Genomic DNA, 20,170 nt, shown 5'->3' on the forward strand with positions numbered 1-20,170 from the left:
CCCAGCTACTGGCAGTTGCTCCATATTTATCATACAGACATAAGAGTGGTAACTCTTGCCAAGAAAGTGAATGAGTGTATCTCCAACAATGTTGAGCAATTCCTTTAATATTTAATAGCATACAGTAAATCCACAGGATCACTGTTGTTAAATAACCAAAAAATACATAAAAATCACTCAATACTACAGAAAGTACTGCTATATTTCATTGAGGTCACTCGAACTCCACAGAGCAGTCTGCCAAAATCTGGCATGCAAACTTAGATCTCCCTGAGTGATTAAATCCCGTTGACAAACTCAGTTGGAAGTGATTGAGCACACCAGAATCCTAACACTGAGGATCAGTCAGGGACAGTTAAAACCCACTGGCATCAAAGTCTCTGACAAATTTAGGGCAGTTTGAGGTACCCTACGGACTCCAGCATTTGAATCTCACTGAGGGATTCAGGATGCAGTGTGCAGAGCTGTGCATGTGTGAGTGTGTTTGTGTGGAGGAAAGGGAGGAAGGACAAGAAGGAGAGAGACAGAGAGGAAGAGAATTTGGAGATTTATGTGTATGGACATATACAGTATACATCCATGTGTTTCTAAGAATTGGAATAACATACATAAGACATAAAAGACTTGGAGACGCTGACTGGGGGGTAAAACGCAAACACTAAATTTGAAGGAAAGCTAAAAAGGAAAACTTAAAGTGCTCCATCCAGTGCCCCTCCTATCACAGGTGAGGAAGACAAATGTACTGTGAGAAAAGCCCCACGGTCGGATTGACATCACCTCTTCACCTTAAAAACACACCCTATTCTGCTTCACAATCAGCAAACAAAGGAAGAAAAGAGGAAGATAAAATCACCTAAAAACAAGTATGAATGAAAACTTTTCCACCAACGTCCCAATTTCTACCGGAATGTTTAGGAGTCCATTTAAATTAACTGCCCTAAATTTGTGCTTTTCATCAAGTGTTTTGCTAATGAGTCCAGCAGGGGAAGAAAGGAGGATTTAGGAGGAGAAGAACTGGGATGGCGATGCAGCTTCCACACCAGACAACGCAGAATGGGCTCAACATGTAAATCCAAAGTGACGGGGCCTAACACAGAACCCTGATGAGCACCACAGAAGTCCATTAAGAGTCATATTCCTCACCAGATCTCTGGCAGCCTCGATCTACTCTACTGAGCTCCACACTTTATCCTGTGCTTGCCTCCATTGCCTTCCAAGGGTTAAGGGAGGTGAGATGTTGGATACACAGGAAAAATGATGGCACGAAGTTGGAAGAAGAACAATGGCAGGGGTCTTTTCACTGGAGAGGGTTGGGATTTTCAGATTTTTTTTGTTGTTGTTGGTTTGGTTTTGAGAGCGGTCTCTGCGGGGTCACTTACACGGAGATGCGGGCGAGGAGAGTCCGCCATCAGGGGGCGTGCTGTTGGGTTTAGAGTCGGGCATAGGGAGGGGCACTGGGCGGGCCACTGGGGGAGGTGGAGGCAGCAAGAAGGAGCCTGGCATTTTGCTCTGGCCGCTCCCGTTTGGCTGCAGACAACACAAATAGGGTCAGGAGGGCGACATGCGATAATCCGCAGACACGGAATGAAAAGAGGACGCAGCTCGGGAGGCCAGGTCCAAAAAAATATCCATGACGGAGGAGGGGAGGCGATGGTGGAAGGAGGGAGAGGAGGTGGTGGGAAACAACAACCAAAGGAATGATGTATGTGGTCGGCATCTTTTATGGAGGTGTGAAAAATAATAATCACCACAGGGTTTGATAGGAGTGGGAGCTGGAGCTTGAGGTGAGAGGTTCCACAGGGGTGGTCCGTGGTGGGTGGAGGAGGTGTGGAGGAGGGAAGTGAGCAAATTATTGACTGGGTTCGTCCAGAAGATGACAAGAAATCAAAACCATGGCAGAATACTCGTCTACACAAGCACAACACCACCAACGATACCAGCACCAAACAACCAAACTCCAACTAAAATCTTAAGAGCTAGAGATGAAAACAGAAACACGATGACACAACACAGGACGGGTATGCTTGACTGAAGTGTGCCGTGACTGATTCACTCTCGTGCTGATGGTTGTAACTTCTGAGGGGTTGGGTGGAGCAAAAAGAAAAAAAAAGAGGGGGGAAGGAGGAGGAGGAGTGGGAACGTCGGGGTCTGAAACAGCAAACGGCAAAATGACATTGACAAGACAATACAAAGATTTGTAGACCAACTGAATAAATAGATGTCTAGTGTGCTCACGTGTTGCTGTGGCGTGTATTTCTGTCCATTTCTCTATATTGTATGTAGAAATACAACACCGTAAATAAGCATTTAGCATGTTCTGCTGACAAAGTGCTGACATTCAGATAATTGTGAAATACTGCATTGTAGAGCAATGCAAGAACATGTGCTCAATACGACTGTTTGGTTATTTTGAAAATAGGCACACATACGGAAGCAAAAACAGATCAGAATAATATGAATTTTACAAGCTTCTGAGTACATACACATTGAAATGTTTTCCTTTGAAAATCCCAGAGGGTTCGGTTCAATTCAGTTTGCCATTCAAAAAATCAGGCAGCTTTGAATTGTTATTTTGTTTTATATAATTGCATATGTAATTGTTAAAAGTTACATTCAGGCACCAAAATTCCAAATGAAAAGTTTAAACTTGAACATCCTGTCTACTGAGGATCAATCAGGCCTGAAGCAATCGATTTTCAATTGGTTTTCAAAGGAAAATATTTCCCAGCTAATGGTACTGAAAGTAGTTAAATATCACAGTTTAGTACCCAGTTGCTTATAAAAAATATTACTATTATTAATGGGGTGTTTTTTGCTTCCATACGTAATTGTTTCCACTAATGGAGTTCCGTATTTTTCTACAATCAGTGGCCTTTAGAATATTTTTGAGAACTGCTATAATTGCTAACACTTGTAGGCTTCATACACTGTTACAACAAGAATCTTTCAAAATCTTGCAATACTGGTGCCGACTGCTGCACACCTGCGCAGTTTCTGAATAAATGGCACAGTTTTAAGGTTCTCGTGTTCCTCCTCTCTGGCAGCAAGCCTTACCTGTCCGGCGGCCTGCCCCGAGCCATCAGCACAGACAAACTGCACAAATTCCTTCAGGGGGTCCTGTCCAGGGTGGTGGTGGTAGCGGATGGTTGGGTGGGTGAAGTAGGGGCTAGACTGCTGGATGATGGAGGGAGATGGGAAGTGCAGGGCCGAGGCTGAAGCACGGGGACTCCCTGCCAACAGAGACGTTGGTATTAGAGGAACACAAGTGGAGACATGCAGAGAGCGAGAGGAAGACATGAACCACTGAATTCCCACACATTCTCACAGATGGGAGAGATGCATTGAGTGATTAACGAATGACAGCAAGAAGATCACATCACAACTGGAAACGAGAAAGTTTTGATCTGGTTTTAAAATGCTGAACATGATAGGAATGTTGTTTTTCCAAGAAAAGCTGATTTCGAGTTAATGGCCATTATGGGCATGGCTCATAATGTTTTATGATCGCTCCAGTAAATCTATACAGCTTTATGGAGGAAATTTACCCACACATTGCATTCATATGTGCACACTCAGAAGGACTCCATAACCATTTAAGTCAACACCGTTTGGACTTGGAGACAGGCAAACACCGCACACACCTGAATGTGCACAAACTCAATCGATGCAAGCGCCGTATTTTGAAATCAGATTGAAAGAGCTTGTAAAAAGAAAACACACAAAGAGACCATTTAGTACTGTCTTAAATTAGAAGTCTTAATGCCTGCACGCCTGTGTGCTGTTTTCAGGGTGTGATTCATTGGCGTTGATGCAGTTTGGCATTCACCAACGGTAAAGCCGTTCTTTATCTGACTCATGTTGTTTCTATGACAGAACTAATCTGTATGTTCACACTGTGTCTACGTTGACGTTTTGCAGTTTGCGAGCCTCATATCAGAGCGTGTGTATGTGTGTGTTCGACAGGTGTGGGGATGCAAAATAAATCAGCACTGGGCTGCTAATAAGCTCATAACAAAGCATTCCTTTTTTTGTTTACGAGAGAGAGAGAGAGAGAGAGAGAGAGAGAGAGAGAGAGAGAGAGAGAGAAGAAAATAGAGGAACAAACAGAGCTGAATATATGTGTGAGGTATAAGAGCGGAGCAGTTGGTCGAAACCTGCCACCAACACAAAGCCTTCTCTGTCAGACCTATATCCATTACTAAATCTCCTTGATTTGTATTAGAGGCCTGTTCTCCTCTTAGCTGTGCCAGTCTGACACCCACCTCATCCCATCCAGTCCCCCCCCAGCTGCCCATGTTGGCCTGCCAACACTCTTTGGTGCTTGCATCTTATATATTGTGTGTGTGAGTGTACTTCATGAGCGTGCCAAACCCGCTGCATTACCCCCCAGACAGGGGCCTATGCCTCTGAGCCCAGCAACACCTTGCTCCCATGCCAGGCTGCCTGCTCCCCAGCGGAGCTGTCTCCCTGCTTCTATTAGTCCCCTACTAATCCCATTAGAGTCTGGGTGAAGGCCAAACACTCTGGGGGTATGGGAGTGGGGTGGGGGTGAAGGTGGGGGAGACAGGATCAGAGGGAATCCCTTCACCCCTACCCTCTGCCTCTAGAGCAGTGGTTCCCAACCATTTTTGTCTGATGTACCCCCACAACCCCATCAGATGAACTCAACTACCCCTTCATCGACACCACCATATTCCAAATGTGTTCCTGATTTTAAACTGGATGCGATTTAACACTACTGATTATACTAAAATCAGTATTAATCATTTTAATACAATTGAACAGGAAATATTAGGTCTGTTTGGTCAAGTTTGCATTCACACTACCACTGACGGAGAAGAATATATCCATTACAGTCACCTGAATATTTGAATTGTTTATTCATTTCTTGGAGCTATCTCTTCCAGCCATGTATGCATTATTTTTTAGCTTGCTGTTTAAACAGCGGTTAGCCCTGTCACCTCGCTATCACCCTTTCTGTGTGGAGTTTGCATGTTGTCCCTGTGCCTGTGTGGGTTTTGTCCACGAGCCTTGGTTCTGAAACTGCTCGTGGGTGTAGTCGTGAGAGTGAGTGGTTGTCTGTCGCTATGATTGTATGACCCTGTGATTGACTGGCCGCCTGTCCCGGCTGCACCCCGTCCCTCACCTTATGTCAGCTGTGATCGGCTCCAGCTCCCCCATGACACTCTAAAGGATATGCAGGTACGACTAATGGATGGATGGGATGTCTATTTGTTAAAATTAGTTGAGCTTTGCCACAGTTTTCCATGTAGTACCTCCTGGCAACTGCAGAAGAAGGAATCACATAGCTGAGTGTGGCTGGAGAGACAAACCATACCATAACTACCCTCACTGTGAGTGGCAGGGCTGTGAAAGTTCCTCAGCCCCACTTCTCCAACCCATAAATCCCCTTAGATCTTGTCTTCCACACAGAAGAACAACAACGTGGATGATGTGGTAAACACTTTCACGCCAGGGTGGGACCAGCTCCAGCTTGCACATTGTAAGAGTTTGTGCAAAAAGAAACAAATCACAACTGCTGGCCACAACAAGGATGGGATCTGAGTGTATGTTGGTGTGAACATGTGTGTGTGTGTGTGTGTGTGTGTGTGTGTGTGTGTGTGTGTGTGTGTGTGGACATTGGATTTGCTGTAGCTACATCTCAACAGGCATAGGGTCTTGTCAACAACCACAGAGGAGGGTTTAATGACACAGTGGTCAACCTCATTGCTTCACATCTGCTTGGTGGGCTAAAAAGCCTTTGATGTAGCCTAGCTACAGGAGTAAAGCACATGGGTAATTATCTGCAGCGAGCTCCTTGACTGGGTGAATTCACTGACGTGCACTTTCCAAAAAGAAGAGGAAGTTTCTTTTTCAATCTGTGCCATGGTAATAAAATTAAAAGGCTGATGATTTATTGTCGGAGCGGCTTTGGCTCTGTTTGATATGTGATGTTATCATGAGCTGCTTGTTTCAGCCTGATGGAGGATCAGCTGGTTCACTTAGAGACTTATTTTCTGGCCTTGCCAGCATGAATAAAGACATGGGCTCATACACATTAAGATCAATTTGGAGTTCCCACACTGTCAAGAAAAGCAATTCAATGAGAATTTGGAAGAAGAAACAAAAAGATAGGACGATGAGAGCAGTGACATGGAAGGAGCCACGGCTGGATCAGCCTGCTGTGGCCCCCTCCTCCCACTCTCTGCCATGTGTTCAGAATTCCTATTCAGCAATATTACAAAGCATTAGCTTTGCTGTCTAGTAAACTAATTAAACACATACGAAACTGAACAAATGCAAACAACTATGCACCATGTTAGGATGGTATCAGTATCAACTTTGACACAGGAACCCTCTTAAAAATGGGACCTCAAGACCCACTTTAAGGCCCTGATCTGGTCAACTGATATTGTGCTTCAGTGTTGCATATTTACATACTCCCATGCAAAGATGCAACTCAAATTACCACAAATTAATTGCGTGGCGAACCTGGAGATCATGTGGAGTGCCAGATAGTTGCCCATCTTGCCTGGTTGATAATCCAAACTCATAAAAACCCATGCCAAGATGAAGGGCCCCCGCTCATTTAGTATTATGCTTCCATAAGATTCATAAGAGACTGATTAAAGAAATGGTAAGAAGAAAAAAAAACAAAGAGGCAGAAGCCAAGATATGTTGACTTTTGTCCTCGAGTTATGGGCCAAGCTCCAAAAAACTGGATCCTACATTTCCCATAATGCAACTCATAGTGTGTTTCATTAAGCATGATCATCAGTATGACATCATCAGGGTTATTTTATTCACTTTTCAGAGCTCTCTTCAGAGCCACAAAATACATTACAAAGCTGTTTTGGCTGGCCAAATAGGTTTCCTTGTAAAAAGTACACAGAACTTCATGTGTAAAATTGGTGCCTCTTTAACAGTTCCCCCGTAATTGCATGTATAGAGCATTCAAGTGGTATAATTAACATCATTTACGACTAGAATTGACCATTAACCAAAATTTTAAATGTAACGATGCTGTTTAGTCATCACTTATTATTCTTTTATCTGTAATAAAAATATTTTACAATGTAATGAAATCAACATAAGATATACACTTTTAACTACTTTTGTTAGATAGATTATACGTCTTGCATTTGCGGTCAGTTTCTGACATTTTAAAATGTCTATTTATTTATTTAGTTAGATATGACCTCATTATGTCTTTGTTTCTCTTCTGAAAGTTTTTCAAGTTTGAGAAATTTTCTAAAAACTAATGTCAAGCACCATAAGATAGGACGAGAGAAGACAGGAGTCAGTGAGTAAATGTCACTTGATTCTAGTGTCATTTACATCACTAAGAACAAATGCCAGCAGAGTACGTAGCAGTAATGAGAGTACATAAGCCTGACAATCAGGTGAAAGGATGCGACAAAACAGGCAGCAGCCATCCCCTGGTCTCATTCTGCCACTTTAAGAAGAAGAGGGTGATCATTACAGATGATATCTAGAGATGTACAACCACCAACCATCCACCAGACAGACCAGCAGAGTCACACACCACACCCAGACTCCCAAGAAGCTCCATCACCAGCTTGACTTGCACCCTACAAGGTCAGAGGAGGAGACAGTGGTGCCTGCCAGCTTTTAATTCCCAGCCACTCTCATCTCCCAAAGACAATGCTCCCAAGTCTGCGCCAGGGGGAAGGGGTGGGGCCCTGAAGAAGTGGGGGGTGGGTAGGAGGAGATGGTGAGGGGGGGAGAGGAAGGGGTGGGGGCGATCAGGGGGATCGGGAGCTGGGTTGGTCTCACCTGGTCTCACTCCCGCCAGCATTGGCAGTGGGTGGTGGGTGAACGCCATGCGGGGGGACCTCGTCTGGGAGGACAGGGCGCTGAAATCGAATTTCCCCGGCTTCTTAAGAGAACTAGGCGATGAGAGTCCTGGCAAAAAGGGGATCAACAAAATGGCAGAACAGAGACGAGGTTTTAATCAAACATGGCTGCTTTTTCTTACTTCGACTCTACTAAAAAAAAAAAAAAGAAGAAAAAAATAGAAAAATAAACTTATCATTTTTTAATTTGATTGCAAGAATCGAATGATTATGATTGAAATCAATGGACTGATCGATTGATTCATTCATTGATTTGTTGATTGGCTTAACATACAGATGGGTTCTCACAATCTGTCCAATACTCTAGGTTTTTGTACAGTCAGCGGGCTGTACCATGTCCGTCAGATTGAGGGGGGTTGAGGGCAGGGTCCGGTGAGAGGCCATGTTTTGAAGCAGCAGGGGTTCAGAGCGAAGGGGGGTGACGGGAGAAAGGGGGAAGGGTTGGGGAGGTCGGGAGGCTAGGGGCTAGTGTCAGGAGAGAGGAGAGCTGGGAAATGCGATGGCGGTCCAACTATGGTCACCACTGGAGTGTATGAACAACACAGCCAAGTCCTACACACTGCTTTACTCACAGGACGTACCATTGAGATCAGAGATGACTCCTTTTTGAGATCTGACTAGTCCCAAACCACGATGATCTCAGAGCCTGGTGTGGCTACGATGAGCTACAGGAACACAGTCAACAAAACAAGGCAACCAACCTACTCACTGCACTTGTCAGGATACCTCTTTAGAATGAATGGGATCCTGGATGGCCTCATATCTGCGGCAGACTGTGCTTTTCAAGCCAAAGCCAGCATGAGCTACGCTGCTACATATAGCTGCAGAAGAGAATGCCAAAACATACATCAACGGATCCTCTGATGTAGTACCCTTCTGCATATCTGACGGTCAGGTATTTTATGTTGCTGCCTTAAGATGTACAGTATTTCATAAGAAAGTGCTTTCTGAACTCTGACACAGACACACACACACACACACACACACACACACACACACACACACACACCTACACACACACACACACAGGCAAGCTGTTCAGGCTGGGTGGCAAGCACCAGGCAAACTGCCAGCGAATGCTGGATGGGAGAGCGGCAGAAAGATGGAAGGAGTTAAGCGGGAGAGGAGTGGTGACGGCATGACCGACACACATAGACAAACATATTAAAGTGTCCCCCTCTGTCTATAAATGCCGACTGAGGCTAAAGGACGGCATGAAATATCCCTCAGTTTGGTAAAAACGGGCACACTAAGTATAGGCCAGGCTCACCAGCGGACCAGAAACATGGCCAAAAGTGTGAGAGCTACAGATAAAAGAGGCTCTCTTCTGTGATCAAGGCCTCATGTGGTGGGTGCAGAGGGAATTTATTTTGATGTATGGTAATCCAAAGGCACAATTTAGACTTTCAGGGTTTGAGGACCAGTGCCAAATGGTGTATTTGACCTCTGCTGGGAACCGCAATGTTGAATATATGCTGAAATAAAACTCTGGAAAGAACAATCCATAAAACAGAGAATAATGAAGAAGTAAAAGTATAGAAAAGTACATCAGCATGGACACACAGACCTCATTACTTTTCTCTGGAACATACTGGACTCATGTTTTGTTTGCTTCAGATTTGGTTGAGAGAATACAGTGATAAACAACCTTGGCAAGCAAAAGCCCCATAAACTACTAAACGACACAATATTCACACATATAAAACCAATACACTCAAATAAAGACGTGGGTAATTTCAACATGGCCCAAAGAGACGTGGAAATAGATTTTATGAGCTCAGCATATAAAGTCTAACAGAGCAGATTTCTGAAAAGCTTTTTTTTTAATGCTACACAGGGAAATGTTTTATCACTATTTACCCACAATGCTCATAGGCACCATGGGCGCAGCTGTGCTTGTGTGGGCACTGATAAGTATAGAAAAAGGTGGGCGCCGGCACTTATGTTCAGCTAGGCACATCATGTGACACATGTAGGTGGGAGGAGCGGATACAATAAGCAGGGTGAGATAAATTTTGTTTACTGGTAGACTAATGAAAAAAGAGAAGGCGACAAAAACAAAAAAATGGAAGATTTTCTTACAACCATGGAGGCCTACAGGAGGGCGACAAAATAAAACCGCTTTTTTGTTTTAATTTTTAATTCAATGTGTGTTTAATAAAGAACATAAAAAGATGTACAATTCGCTTTGTTTTGATTTCTCAATGCTTTGGGATGCTTTTGTGCTTCATCAGGGTGAAAAATGACACAATTTTCTCCAAAAGATCCGCAGAAAATAAAGTATAAGAGATGAAGCTAACAGAGAAATGAATTCTTGTCTAAAATATCAGCGACGTCGCATTGCAGGTCAATGGCAATCATGATGGTGTTTGGCTGGACTTTTGACTCAGTGCAATCACACTGAGTCAAAAAGGAAATAAAGTGAAGTAGAGCAACAGCTGAGCCGTCTGAATCAAAAGTTTCAGGAATATAAAAAGTAGAAAGTGTACTGCTGCAGTCAGCAGAACATTAGCAGCGTAGGCTTGCCATCCATCTGGCACTGATATTTTACTTCCGATGGTGTGTTGGAATGTTGGTAATATATTACAACCAATTTAATTTATTGCATAGGGAGCACACCTGCTGCTGCAATGCAACACTTTGAAGAGCTACGTACCAGTGATGAAGACACACTCAGATTCTTTAGTTAACGCTGCTGTAAGCAATAGCTTTATGGTAACAACTGATCACATGACTACTTGGATATGAACGGGCTCAATGGTAGTGACGGATCCACAGAGGATTATCACCTGACTCTGCAGTTTCCCTCGGCTCTACAAAGCTTTATAGCTTCGTTTAACGTGCTGTTTTGGTTTTCCAGCCCGCAACTTTACTGTTTTGGTTCACTCTCGCTGCCCTCATCAACGTCGTTTCCAGCCACAGCATGCAGCTGTTTCCGCCACAAAACCTCTAAGTACGCACTGTATGCTTTCTGCCCGGCGCAAACTGCAGCCAGACAAAGTTAGCGCTAGCTGGTGAACACATTGGAGCATTTAGCAGATAAAGAGCTTGATGTGTTCCTCAGAAGTTTGTAGAAGCCCAAAAATAGAGCTTAAAAGTAAAAAAGTAAACGCTAATTTATGCTACATATCTGCTGAATGTGTCAAATAGGCAAATGTTTGCTAACGTGTTAGTCGTGGCTGATTCTGATACCCACAAGTGGCAAAAACAATCTGTTACTGAAGGTTAAAGTAAAAGTTGAAATACCACAACGTAAAAATACTCAGTTCTGCATTTCAAGATGTTCCTTCAGTAAAAGTACATCATTGCTCATTATTTGGAAAGCCCATTTTCCCAGTGTTATATTACACATATACTACTGCATTAGAATTCTTGATGCATTAATATTGTTCTGTTGAGACACAGGTATGTAGTATATACTGTAAGCATAATATTTGCATGTGAGATATAGTGAGTAGAAAGAAAGTAAGAAGGTAGGAATTGTACTACAGTATGTGAGCAAATATAATTCACCACTGCAGCAGGTCAGTCAATATCTGGTAAACAGCTATTCACTATTCATGGTCGCTTTACACTTGAGGTGCTGACAGTCAGAGAGTCAGAGAAAATGTATAATTTCAACAGGCATTTGCATTCCTTGCTCACACTCTTAAAAAGCGACGAACTGAACCGCAACATGTGACTCAATGCATCCCTGCAATAAAGCCTGTTTGGCTGCACTTCCCCTGTGGTATGTATGGAGACGACTGCGTGCCACCACAGTACAAGTTCAATTATCACCAGCTTACTATGCATGAACAGCCTTAAATTATACATATTGTTTTTAATTTCTGTGATATTCCCTAATTAGTCGGTATCTTGCTGAAATATCTGGTACTACGAGGCTTCTCGGTGCAGAGCAGCAAATGAGGCCCAGATGCCCAATGAAAGCTTTGTCTGATAAAGCTAACAGAAGTTACTCTGATCTCTCTCTTAATCTGTCTGTGTGTGTTTGTGCAGTTGTGTGCGTGAGTCTACAAATATTCACACACACACAAACACACGTACACACACCCACGCACATGCACACACACAGTTGTTTGTTCGACATTATTTCTGTGTCCTGCTCCTGGCACGCTGCACGAGCAGACTGGCAGCCAATTGCTCCCATGACCCTGTAGTCTTGCCACGCTAACAAGCTGGCGACCACGCAAACCCCCTAACTGTCACAGAACTGGTCCACTTGCATGTGCACAAAAAAAACATACACACACACACCAAAGAAAGAGGAAAGCTCACACACTTGTCATTCAGGTAAGAAAGAAACAATGTGCATTAACAGAGTTGTGTCCCTCATTAACAGACGACCTCACACATCATTAGCGCTCATAAACACGGAGGTAACGCGCTTCAGGCAAAGCAAGGACACTTTAACAACGCCACAACCACACACACATTACACAGCTTTAAGCCCATAACACCAAATAATTAGCTGGAATTCTCTGTCAATATCACAAATACCCGGGAAACCCCCCCTTACTGAAAAGTTGGTGATGGGATTTCCCACCACTGAGCAGCAGGAGCAAGCAGGCAGAAGGAGAGAACGGAGCAGAGCAGAGCGGGAGACAGCAGACTTAATGATGAATTACATGATCACCTGCTATGCCTCAGAGCTTTTCATTCAGGTAGAGGATCACCTCCAGAGCAGGCAGAGGCGGAGGCCCTCCCCTCCCTCCCTCCCCCTCCTCTTCCTCCCTCCTCCTGTCCTCTGCCCCTCCTCATCTCTCACTCCCAACACCACCACCACCATCACCAGAACAGATGTCTGCTGTAACCCAGTAGCTCCCTTTGCTGTAGACACATGGAGGCGCCATCTGGACCGGAACGCTGCTCCTCTCCAGATTGGGGAGTGCGTGCGTGTGTGTGTTTATGTGTGTGTGAGTGTAAATCAGAGAAAGAGCATAAATTTAGTTTTGTGTGTGTGAATGTGTGTGTCTGCATGCCACTTGTACACGTGCGTGTTAGTGAGTAAGGATGTCTCGGAGACAGAAGGTGCCTTGTGCATTGATGACACACCTGAGTGCCTTTAGTCGTGTTTGTTTGGGTGGTATGTTGTTTTTCCTGCGCTGTCTTTCAGAGATGGTTGAGTCAGGCCTACGGCAGGTGGGACGCCACTCAACAGCTCTGTCTAAACAACCGGCTGGATGAAGCGGCGAACGCTTCTACTCAACAAACCCTCATTCACACACAACCCCCCCCCCTTCTCTGCATCTTTCAACGCTTTCTCTCTCGGGGCTTGACAACAAAATTACAATACCCAAAGCACTTAGCTGGATGTTGCTGACAAATTCACACCGCCTCGGAAACTCTGTTTGTATGCATGTGGTGTGTCACAACAATGCAGGTTTTGGATATGATAATGCACATAATTACACATTTAAAATGTAGTGGATTGTTTGTCAGACAGTATATGGCAGGAAAAGAGTAACTCATGTTTTTGAATGCACTTTGTATGTCTTCATTCTCCGAGATGTCTGATTTCTTTCACAGATTTACATCTTTGAGGCAGACAGGCGGTGGATGTTATGGAGCTACTGGGCTACCAAAAGGCTTCGGTAAACCCACATTGGACAACAGCAGACATCTGGTAGAAACACAACCCCACCCAGCGGCAGCATAGCCAGAGAACAAGACACAAGAGAGGGATGAAGAGAAGAGAAAAGGACGAATGGAAAACGCAGAACAGCTCAGAGAGCTCACAGGAAGTGCAAACAGACGTGAGAAAAGGACAGAAAAAGATGTATACAAGTTGAGGGTGGTGTGAGCTGAAGGAGAGCATGTATACATGTACACAGTATAATGTTTAATGTTGTTCTAACCATGGTAAGGAAACTGCACTCCATCGCTCTCATGCTTAATCTTCCTCTCCTGCACACTGGCCAAATGGTGCTGCACTGAAAGGCCAAACAGGGGAGAAGGGAAGAGTTAACAATGGAAGAGGGGAGGAGAGAAAAAGACAGAGACAGAGAGAGAGATATGGAAAGAATGAGAGAGAGAAAGAATGGTGGTTAAATAATGGGCAACAGGGGATTTTAATGTTGTAGAGTGCAGCAAGTGTCTTTAAAATAGTTACATCATTACTGCCGACAGTATTAAAATGACAGCATGTGAGTGGGAGTGACGGTTAGAAATTGGAGAATACGTGAACATTTTTTAACAGAATCCCCAAAGTCTTAAACCCCAGAGACACACTACATGAAGTCTATTGTACATACATTTGACATGGTCCCCATCATGGTGGTTAAAAATGCTGTAAGGGTGAGTGTTTATGATATAAGAGGAGAATGGGTAGGTACACTGGTGCTGCTCTGCTGCAATACTCAAGAAGACAACATGGAGGAATTCAGGTGGTCAACCTCAGAGTTTGTGTGAGGAAAAATGTGAAAGGAACATTTCAACATTTTGGGAAAGGGACGGGAGTTTGCTGAAAAGATTGATGCTTTTGACTGTACAGTAACACAACAATGAAGCTACGGCCAGCCCTCTGTTAACTTATCATTAGCTTACCACAAAGACTGAAAAAGCAGAGGAAACAGCTATCCTGGCTCCGTCTGAAGGTAACAAACTCTGCCTAGAGGCCCCTTTAAAGCTCAGTAATTAACACTACCTCATCAGCTACATTTAGTTTAATCCAAACAGCGTAAAAAAAAGCTACCTTAGCTGTTTTATGGCGGCGTACCAAAAGCTGCTTAGCTTAGCTTAGCTCAGACTGGAAACGGGGAATCAGGTAGCCTGGCTGTTTGGTAAGGTGACACTTCAAAAGCTCAATAATCCACATCCTCTATCCTGTTGTTGTCCCCATTTCCGGCCTTTTGCCTAAGCTAAGCTAACAAGCTGCTGGCTGTAGCTTCATATTTACCATACAGACATGAGAGTGGTTTCAATCCTCTCGTCTAACTCTTGGCAAGAAAGCCACAAAGTGCATTTCCAACAGTGTCAAACTATTCCTTTCACATGATTTGGTGATGAACATATAAAGATCTCACTACACTAGCTTGTCATGTGTGTTTTTTTGTGTTTTTTTGTGTTTTTTAATGGCTTTACTCAGTTTGCTGAAGCCTAATGGACAAAATAAAACACAAAAGGGGATTGACGTGTGTCCAAATAAAAGTCTATGTAGCTTTTGAGAGTTGTCTATGTGAAATCTGCAGTATGTGGCTCTGATAGTCTTGACACAGACTCACACACGCACACACACACACACACACAAGTTAAAGTCAATGAATGTTAGTGCTAATGCCGTTAGAACTAACTGAGCAAAATAGATCCATCTGTGCCACTCTTCTCACTGACAGGTAACAAACACTAGGATAAAACAATTCAATTTGCTCAGTTTGTGGTCTGATTAAAGGGTCAGTTCAGTCAAAACAAGAACAGACACATATCCTCACACTTTCACGTCGTGGCATGCAGATTGTTTTCAGTTTTATTTGCAGAGCTTTTGAGATATCCGTCAGCGACACTTCTGCCTCCACCCCATGACAACAGAGGTGTGGTCCTCATGTAAAAAGTTATATTGGAAAAACTTGACAATAACGTGTCATCTGAGAGAACTCAATAGCATATTACCATTTTTTTTTTTTGGGAGGGGTTCAAAAATAGTCCCCAGTATAAAAGACTCCCAGGAACAGGGACATTGTTTCTAGACAGAGTTTTTCAAATGCCATGTTTCACCGCAAATGATGGTCATTGACTTCTTTTGTACTGGGATGGTGGCAGAAATTTTAGAAGAAATCTCAAAACTTCTGCAAATACAACCAAAACTATCTGCATGTTCTAACCACTAAGAGTAGCAGAGAAAACATTTTTGGATGTGTTTTGGGTAAACTGTCCCCTTAAGTCCCTGCTGCATGTGAGAAAGGAGACTATCATGCGGCTGTGGAATAATGTCGGTCCCTCTACCTCAAACAGGCCTGATCTGTTCGGTGGGGGTGGGGTTACAGGTTGTAAGTGGAGAAGAGGTTGAGAATGGAAGAGTGTGAGAAAGAGAGTCGGGATGATAAGGGGGTCAAGTGATGGAGAGAAGGGTCAACACAGTACAGAGTCAGTGTGTGCGTTGGTGGGAGGAGGTGAGCTGTGGCTTCTGGTCCGTCTCAAGTCAGCTAACGTGAAATTAACGTCTGACAATTTGGCTCTGAAAACCGAATCAGGATTTAGCAACATTTGAATGAAAATTACTTGAAGGGTCCTTTGGTTACTGTGTTTGGTTACTTGGTTCTGTTTTGACTGTGCATTTATGAATGAATAATAATCAAAGATGTTTTTCCTTAACTTTAGCCATTGTTTACCTAGTTGTGAATATTTGAAGGAGTAGTTTGTGGGAAATTCTAATTATCTGCTTTCTTGCCAAGAGTTGGATGATAAGATCGGTACAGTACCACTGTCATGTCTCATTGCAAATGCCAGTAGCTTGTTTAGCTTAGCATAAAGACTGAAAACAGCTACCCTGGCTACTGTCCAAAGGTAATGAAACACATGTACCAGCACTTCTAAAGCTCACTAACCAAAGTGAAACCACAACATATCATTTTGTAGTTTTTGTACAGATTAAGTTAACACAATGTAATGTGCAAATTAGTGAGCTTTAGAGGTGCTGTTAGGTGGATTTTGTTACCTTTGGACAGAGCCAAGCTGGCTGTTTTTGCCCTTTTCCAGTCTTTATGCTAAGCTAATGAGCAGCTGCTGGGCAGTAGCTTCTTATTTTCTTTACAGACATGAAATAAGAATCAATCTTCTCATCTAACTCTCAGCAAGACAGCAAAGAAGCATAATTCCCAAAATGTCAAACTATTTCCTTTAATGTTAAAAAGAAAAAAAATCAGCTTAAGCCAGTGTTTCTGCTTATGCCTCCATCAAAGTGTTATATTATTTTTATCTATAAACTTCCAAAAATCAGTCAGTTTTTTGTGTCTGAATTGATGTGGACCTCAGCTCAGCTCCAGGACAATCTGACGGGGAAGTTGTAGCGGGACTACCTGCATCCACATCATTAGGCCAGCCGCTGGACTGAGAGCTGCTGCCAGCCGCTGGGGAACGGCCCGAGTAGAAGACATCGTCCACCGGGCTCTCCATCTCACTGTCGTCAATGGACTTGCGCTTGTTGGAGCTGAGAGGAAAAGAAGAGAGGAGGGGGTTTATTTCATTCTTGAGGAAGGATTTGAGCGATGTCTTTTAATTGATTTGTTTGTTGTTGCTTTTTTTTTCCATTTTCCTTAAACTTCCATGTTAGCGTGGTTTCTCAGCCACTACTAATGGGTATTTGGGGCCTCTAATGAATGCACACATATCATTTGTGGGACATTTGAGGACGATGAGAGTGCTTATTTCCCCTGGAGTCAGGAATGTGTCTGCATGAAATCAAGAGTTCTAAAAATTAGGAATGCCAAGGGTTCCTTCAGTGTTTTGTTTTCATATTACATTTTGGCCAGGGGGGACAATGCAACGCAACTGGAGACAGCGAGACAAACATTAGGCCAGAATTTATTCAACATGCTGTATCCATACTGGCCCGAAGCAGCCTCACGCTGGCAACTGAGCGCAGAGAGTGTGCATAGTGATGCTGGAACGCATTTGTGTGTGTGTTTGCAGATTCTTATAGACTCACACATCTGTGACCAATAAAATAAAAGGGGGTTGTGAACGTACAGTGTTTCACTGCTGATCCAAAATGTTTAAATATGTGTGCGCTCATGTGCGTATCTGTGTGACAGCATGCGTGTGTGGCTTTTGTGCGAGTGTGATGCAGGGGTCTGTGTTACATTAGTACCAAGGGAGATATTCTGTAATGAGTGTAACTACCTCCGTGGGAGACTTGCATAAAGCTCCATTTCAGTCCTGCAGCGTAAGATGAGCGAGAGAGGACGGCAGAGGGAGCGAGGGGAAATAACAGAGACAAAAGACACAAACACAGACAGAGTGACGGACAGATTGGTGGGAAAAATGAGAGTGAATGAGAAGGATTAGCAGTGAAGAAGGAAAAACAGGGGGAGAAAGGGGAAAGAAAGAGCACAATCAAAAAGCAGAGTAAGCTAAGCATAAAGAATACAGCAGCGTTAAGAGGTAGAATTAAGAAATGAAGAATATTAGTACAGAAAAAAAGCACATTTGAGCATTTGTATTTGTATATGTGCATGTATATGTACCTGGTGGAGGGGGTGGAGGTGATGGAGCGCCGTCCCAGGGTCACCTGGTTGATGTTATAGTAGCCGGGGCTGTCTAGGTCAGCCAGGGAGAAGTTGGGGCCGGTCGCTGTAGCCACCGGGGCTGAAGAAGCACACACAAACACACACACACACACACACACACACACACACACACACACACACACACACACACACACACAGAGGAGGATAATATCAGAAAAATTCCAAAAGACATGCAGTACTGTAAATAATCCTGACTTTATTTTCTTAAAGGATAAGGCTGGTGTCATTCTATTATTTATTATTTCAGCAGTCTGTTGTTGGGTCAGTCACCACTTTGTTCCCGACTGAAATATCTAGAACTTTTGGATGGATTGCATTTATGGTCCCGAGAGGAAGAATCTAGACTTTCGTGTACCCTGACTCCATCAGCCCAATTAACCTTTGTATTAAAATCCGATTTCCATCCAGACAAACTATCCAGATAAGGAAAGACGTATGTAAATGTCAGGTGTAAATGGGTCTTCATCAGAATGTAAGGTTTGGGGTCTGGAGGTCTTCTGGCTCAGTATTCATATCTAAAGTAGGTGTAAACACAATCTGTACAATGTGCTGGCATCTGTAGACTAGACAACATACAGAAATGTGTCTTTAGCTTACATAAAATATAGGGCGAGCAAGCAAGAAGGCTGGAAGAGATACCTCTCTAATCACTGAGTGTATGTCTAGCCAAATCTGTGGCATGAAGGGTGTGAAAATGAAAGCAATACGGATAGAAAATGAATGATATACAGCAAGAAATAAGTGTGCAACAGTGTGCTCTGCACTCAGCTCTGCAGCTGATCTGCAGTTATAACAGGGCATAGAGTTTATCTTGTCATGGGGTAGCTTGGATGTGGGCACTGGAACACAAACTGAACAACAACTTAATGTATTATATTTGCTGCATTAACAAGACAAGGGTCCTCACAAAGTTTTTAAAGTTCCTCTGACAAAAACCCACAAAACTCTGTTGATCCACTGACAGTTCATATAGCGCCATCACCAGGAGCAGGTTGGTGTTCTGGGATTTATTAGCTGTTGTTTCCTGAAACTAAACTGCTCCTGATTATGGTTTTAATGTCAAACGGAAAGCTTGAGACTGGAACAATGTCTTACTCTAATAACCTTACTCATATATACAGCATGTTAAATATCAGTGGATTTCTCAAAACTGGCCCCAGTCTGTCTCTGGTCCTCAGACCCAAGTCCACTGACTTCTACTGATGATGACAGTCTCTAAAAATGGGGCAAAAACATATTTCTACATTTCAAAAACAGTCTCATTAATATCCTAGACAGCTGGCCGCTGTAGTTTTTAGCAAGCATTACTCAAACAGGAATAAATAGGACATTTGTTGGGGACTATTTTCAGCTGTGGATTAATACACACTTGGTGAGTATTTGCAGCAGCGGGACAGCGTACGTGGGATGAGACAAAATAACCTACAGTGTGTGTGTTGATGGTAAAAAAGAAACAGGACACCTTGTGCAAAGGTGCGGCTCTCTGTTTTTAAGGATTTTGTACAACAGATAATACTTATTATTAGGAGCAATTAATTGTTGTTGATAAAAAGACCAGCCTTGTCCTTGAAACACTAATTCTATCCCTTAAAAGTAAGTTTTTCCAACAAAACGCTTGCCGCTGGTGTGTGAGGGGTGCTGCTACGTGCACAGTTCTAACAACATCGCCGTATGAAGTGTACAAGGACTGACAGGGAGAGTGTGCTGTCTACACAGAGACTGACGGGGGAAATTATAGCTGTGACTCACTCTGTGACACGCGGACCAGCTCAGCCACGTTCCACACCCCTGAAGTCACAAAGCAGTCCTGGAAACTCAAGTGGCCTGGGTGAAAGAGGGAGAAAGAGGAGTGTGTGAGAGCGGACTGCATGTTCCAAACATGCATAAAATTACATGTGCGCACAGCCACACACACACATGCCTCAGACACACAGATCTGTGTACGCACACACATGTAGAGGGAGCTGAAAAACACATGTATGGAAAAGCTTGACACTGGTGGTGTCATCCAGTGGGACCATGTGTTTTCTATAAGCTGCAACAGGCCCG

General features: G+C 43.5%; 1 protein-coding gene across 44 annotated transcripts in view; it reads right to left on the reverse strand.

Annotated features, from left to right (window-relative positions):
- Window positions 1-20,170, reverse strand: part of nfixb (nuclear factor I/Xb) — a 131,235-nt gene that overhangs the window by 5,811 nt on the left and 105,254 nt on the right. For 6 of the 44 annotated variants that reach the window (XM_070980550.1, XM_070980548.1, XM_070980551.1 and 3 more), the window contains 8 exons: window positions 19,871-19,945; window positions 18,059-18,179; window positions 17,715-17,750; window positions 16,892-17,022; window positions 13,736-13,810; window positions 7,798-7,926; window positions 3,055-3,230; window positions 1,380-1,527 (listed from right to left, as the gene is read on the reverse strand). In XM_070980550.1, the coding sequence (XP_070836651.1) occupies window positions 1,380-1,527; window positions 3,055-3,230; window positions 7,798-7,926; window positions 13,736-13,810; window positions 16,892-17,022; window positions 17,715-17,750; window positions 18,059-18,179; window positions 19,871-19,945 (891 nt within the window). The remainder of the gene's footprint in view (window positions 1-1,379; window positions 1,528-3,054; window positions 3,231-7,797; window positions 7,927-13,735; window positions 13,811-16,891; window positions 17,023-17,714; window positions 17,751-18,058; window positions 18,180-19,870; window positions 19,946-20,170) is intronic. The other 38 variants (XM_070980580.1, XM_070980575.1, XM_070980582.1 and 35 more) reach the window with 15 other exon arrangements.

This window comes from Chaetodon trifascialis, chromosome 15, assembly GCF_039877785.1.
Source record: "Chaetodon trifascialis isolate fChaTrf1 chromosome 15, fChaTrf1.hap1, whole genome shotgun sequence".
NCBI lineage: Eukaryota > Metazoa > Chordata > Actinopteri > Chaetodontiformes > Chaetodontidae > Chaetodon > Chaetodon trifascialis.